Source organism: Fukomys damarensis, unplaced genomic scaffold, assembly GCF_012274545.1.
Source record: "Fukomys damarensis isolate Sample0158 unplaced genomic scaffold, DMR_v1.0_HiC HiC_scaffold_37, whole genome shotgun sequence".
Classification (NCBI taxonomy): Eukaryota; Metazoa; Chordata; class Mammalia; order Rodentia; family Bathyergidae; genus Fukomys; species Fukomys damarensis.
The window spans coordinates 43,479,985-43,483,193 of NW_022900949.1; the positions used below are offsets into that span (position 1 = coordinate 43,479,985).

General features: G+C 50.1%; 1 protein-coding gene across 1 annotated transcript in view; it reads left to right on the plus strand.

Moving 5' to 3' along the window:
- Nucleotides 1-1,093, plus strand: part of Acy1 (aminoacylase 1) — a 5,492-nt gene extending 4,399 nt beyond the window's left edge. The window contains exons 13-14 of the mRNA XM_019207659.1: nucleotides 81-141; nucleotides 223-1,093. Coding sequence (XP_019063204.1) covers nucleotides 81-141; nucleotides 223-387 — 226 coding nt within the window. The 3' untranslated portion in view covers nucleotides 388-1,093. The remainder of the gene's footprint in view (nucleotides 1-80; nucleotides 142-222) is intronic.
- The last annotated feature ends 2,116 nt before the right edge of the window (nucleotides 1,094-3,209 follow it).

Consider the following 3,209-nt stretch of genomic DNA (forward strand, 5'->3'; position numbering starts at 1 on the left):
CCTCCGCCTCTCTACCCCTTCACTTCTCCCCATGCCCTCCCCCAGCCCCCTCCCCATTCACTGGGCTCTTGCCTCTGCAGGAACCTCACACTGGAGCTGGAGATCTTTCCTGCTGCCACGGACAGCCGCTATATCCGTGCGGTGAGCTGTTTGTACAGTAGCGTGGGCGGTGGGCTGGCCCGAACGCTACCTTCCCCTGACAGCTCCTTCTCAACTCCGCAGGCAGGAGTCCCAGCTCTGGGCTTCTCACCCATGAACCGTACACCGGTGCTACTACATGACCATGACGAGCGACTGCATGAGGCCGTGTTCCTCCGGGGAATTGACATATACACACACCTGCTGCCTTCCCTGGCCAGTGTGCCCGCCCTGCCCACTGAGCACTGAGCCCTAGACGTCCCCCAGCCTCTTCCCTGGAACTTCCCCCCCAAGCAGGGCAAGAACTTCCTCTTCCTCTGCCCAGTTAAATCTGTGTGGACAGAGGCTGCACCTGAAGTTTTAAGTGCAGACATCCATGGAGAAGGGGTCCTCATTTCTCTGGTGATGTGCAGTTACCATCCCCATTTCACGGATGCGGTCAATCTGGCTCTAAGCTCTTGCCTACCAGAGCACAATGCTCTGTACTCGACATAATAGTCCAGTATCACTGAGCCACACCTACCCACCAATAAGGAGCCTTAGTTCCTGTGCTCAGTGGCCACCATGCTTAAATTTGACCTGTGTGGGTGGGGACACTACTCCCATTTTAAGGGGATACCAAGATAAGCTCCTCAGGATACTACTAGCTTTCTTGGGGGTACCCTTGGGACCCTAGGGCAGGATCAGAATTGGGCCAACTGGGCCCTGCCATTTGTGGAACAGCTTACAAGGTATGAATGCTTATTTTGTTAGCGTGTTTTGTCAAGACCCATGGGCTGTGGTATGGGGAGATGCAGACTGGCCAGTGGTCATGGATCAGTGTGTGTGGAGGGGCCCAGGAGTTGGCCTTTAGTCTCGGTGCCTGTGGGACTCCTTTGATGACTAAGCCAACAATCATTTTGGTTGTGACCGTCCTTTTGCCTGCCAGGTGACCCTGCCTAGTGTTCCAAACCCTGCAGACAAGTCATTAAGATAGCCCACCTGAGGGCCAGGGATTTAGCTCAGTGGCGCCACCACCTGCCTCTCAAGCGCAAGGACCTGAGCTCAAACCCCCAACACACACCAAAAACAATAAAACAAAGATAGCCCACCTGACATTTTGCTGTTTTTTAGTTGAGACTGACCTGGAACTATGTAGCCTGGAACACATGGTGATCCTCCTGCCTCAGCCTCCCGAGTGTTGGGATTACAGACGTGTGTCACCATGCCCAGCTAAATTATTTATTTATTTCGTACTGGGGATTGAACTTGGGTCCCTGTGCTTGCAAGGCAGGCGGCAGAACCACTGAGCTAAATCCCTGGCCAACATGTGCTATGTTAATAGTTTGCGTGTAGAGGATGCTAGGGACAGAACCCAGGGCTTCACATATACCAGCCAAGCATTCTTGCCACTGAGCTACATCCCCAACCCATGTTAGTACTTCTTGAGAAAGTCGGTTAGCTTCAGGCTTTGTCTAGCTCAGCATATAAACCTCTTTCTCTTGCTATTACCTGAGACACATATCTGTCATTAGGTCCCCAATAAACTGGCTTTTGTGCATTCCCAGATGTTTGTCTCTTTGGTCTTTCAACACCTTCCTCCTCTGGCAGCTTTTCATATAGTGTTGTTCTGAAACAGCCTTGGTAGGTGCCAAGTCAGCTACAGTCCAGACCTCCGTGTGTATAAGGAGGAAAAGCTTAAGTATTTGGCTAGGGTAATTCCAGAGCCTATCGGCAAAGCACTAAGATTCTGACCTGTTTATTCACTGAATCCACACACAGGCCTTTTGATGTCCTATGCTGCCAAAAGCTTACCGAGTGTGGAGGCAATGGCCGACTGAGCCATGCCTAGTTGAAGTCCCTGCCTGCCTATCTAAGGCTCCAACACATAGGCCTTGCTCTGACAGGGCCAAGTAACCAACAAAATCTGCTCTTTTCAAGACCCTATTTCCATTTGACACCTCCTGGCAGTCAGATAGCCACCCACACAGCTAACAGCCACTGGCTATTAGGCAATCTAAACTTAAAGCTACCTGGTGTTGAAAACCCTACTTCCTGGGGCCCAGATAGGCCACCTAGGTTCAAATGCTACTCATAGCTCTTTTCAGTCCCATGATCACTTCCTCACCTGTGTCAACAAAAATACACCCAATTCAGGAGAGACCATAATCCTACTGCACTGGCATTAGCAGTTCCTTCTTTGCAGTACTGGAGATTCAACTCATGGCCTTCGTACTGTACTTTACTTTTTTGGTATTGGGGATTGTTTTATTTTTTTAGAGACAGGATCTCGCTAAGCACTAAGTTGCCCAGACTAAGGCTTAAATCTGTGATCCTCCTACCTCAGCCTGAGACTAGGATTATAGGCTTGTGCTGCCAGGCAGGTGTAACCAGGACATGCTCCATTTGGCAATCCCTACATAAAGCCTCCAGTATTTGCTACTTTCACTGCCATGAGGGTTACAGCCCTGCATGTGAAGCAAGTAGTAGTCAGGTAGGTTCACCACAGCCCTGCATTCCCAAGTCCCTATCACTGGAGGATCAGCACAACCCAGACCAGGTGCAGTATTAACAGCTGGAGTAGAGGTGAGCAGGCTCTTCCTTCAAGGCAGCGCTGGTGTACCTACAGCACTCACGTTTAGTTTTTGAGACAGAATCTCACCATATAGCTTAGGCTCCTGCCCCAGCCTCCCCAGTGCTAAGATTACAGGCATGCACCATCCCACTCAGCATATTATTGTTTTAAGATAAAAAGATGTTAATATAGTTCTTTTTTCTAAACTAAATCCTCATTATTCAGGTTTAATTGCAGCATGGCACTTTTCAGTAAGTGGGTCTTAAGTTGCAATTTGGCACTCAGTCTCTAAAAGATTCACCATCACTGCCTCAGGGTGCTGAGATTTCTTCCTTTTCTCAGCAGGGCACCTAGTTCATCCCAGGTCCCCAGAAGCCCCAACCATTCCCATACCAGGTCCTTCCTTCTGCACTCCAGGGTCCCATTCCCTGTCTGACCCACATCTGGCCATGAACAGAAGGCACTCTTCTTTGCCAAAGGAGCCAGCAACTCCACCCCAGCCTCAGGATGACAGACA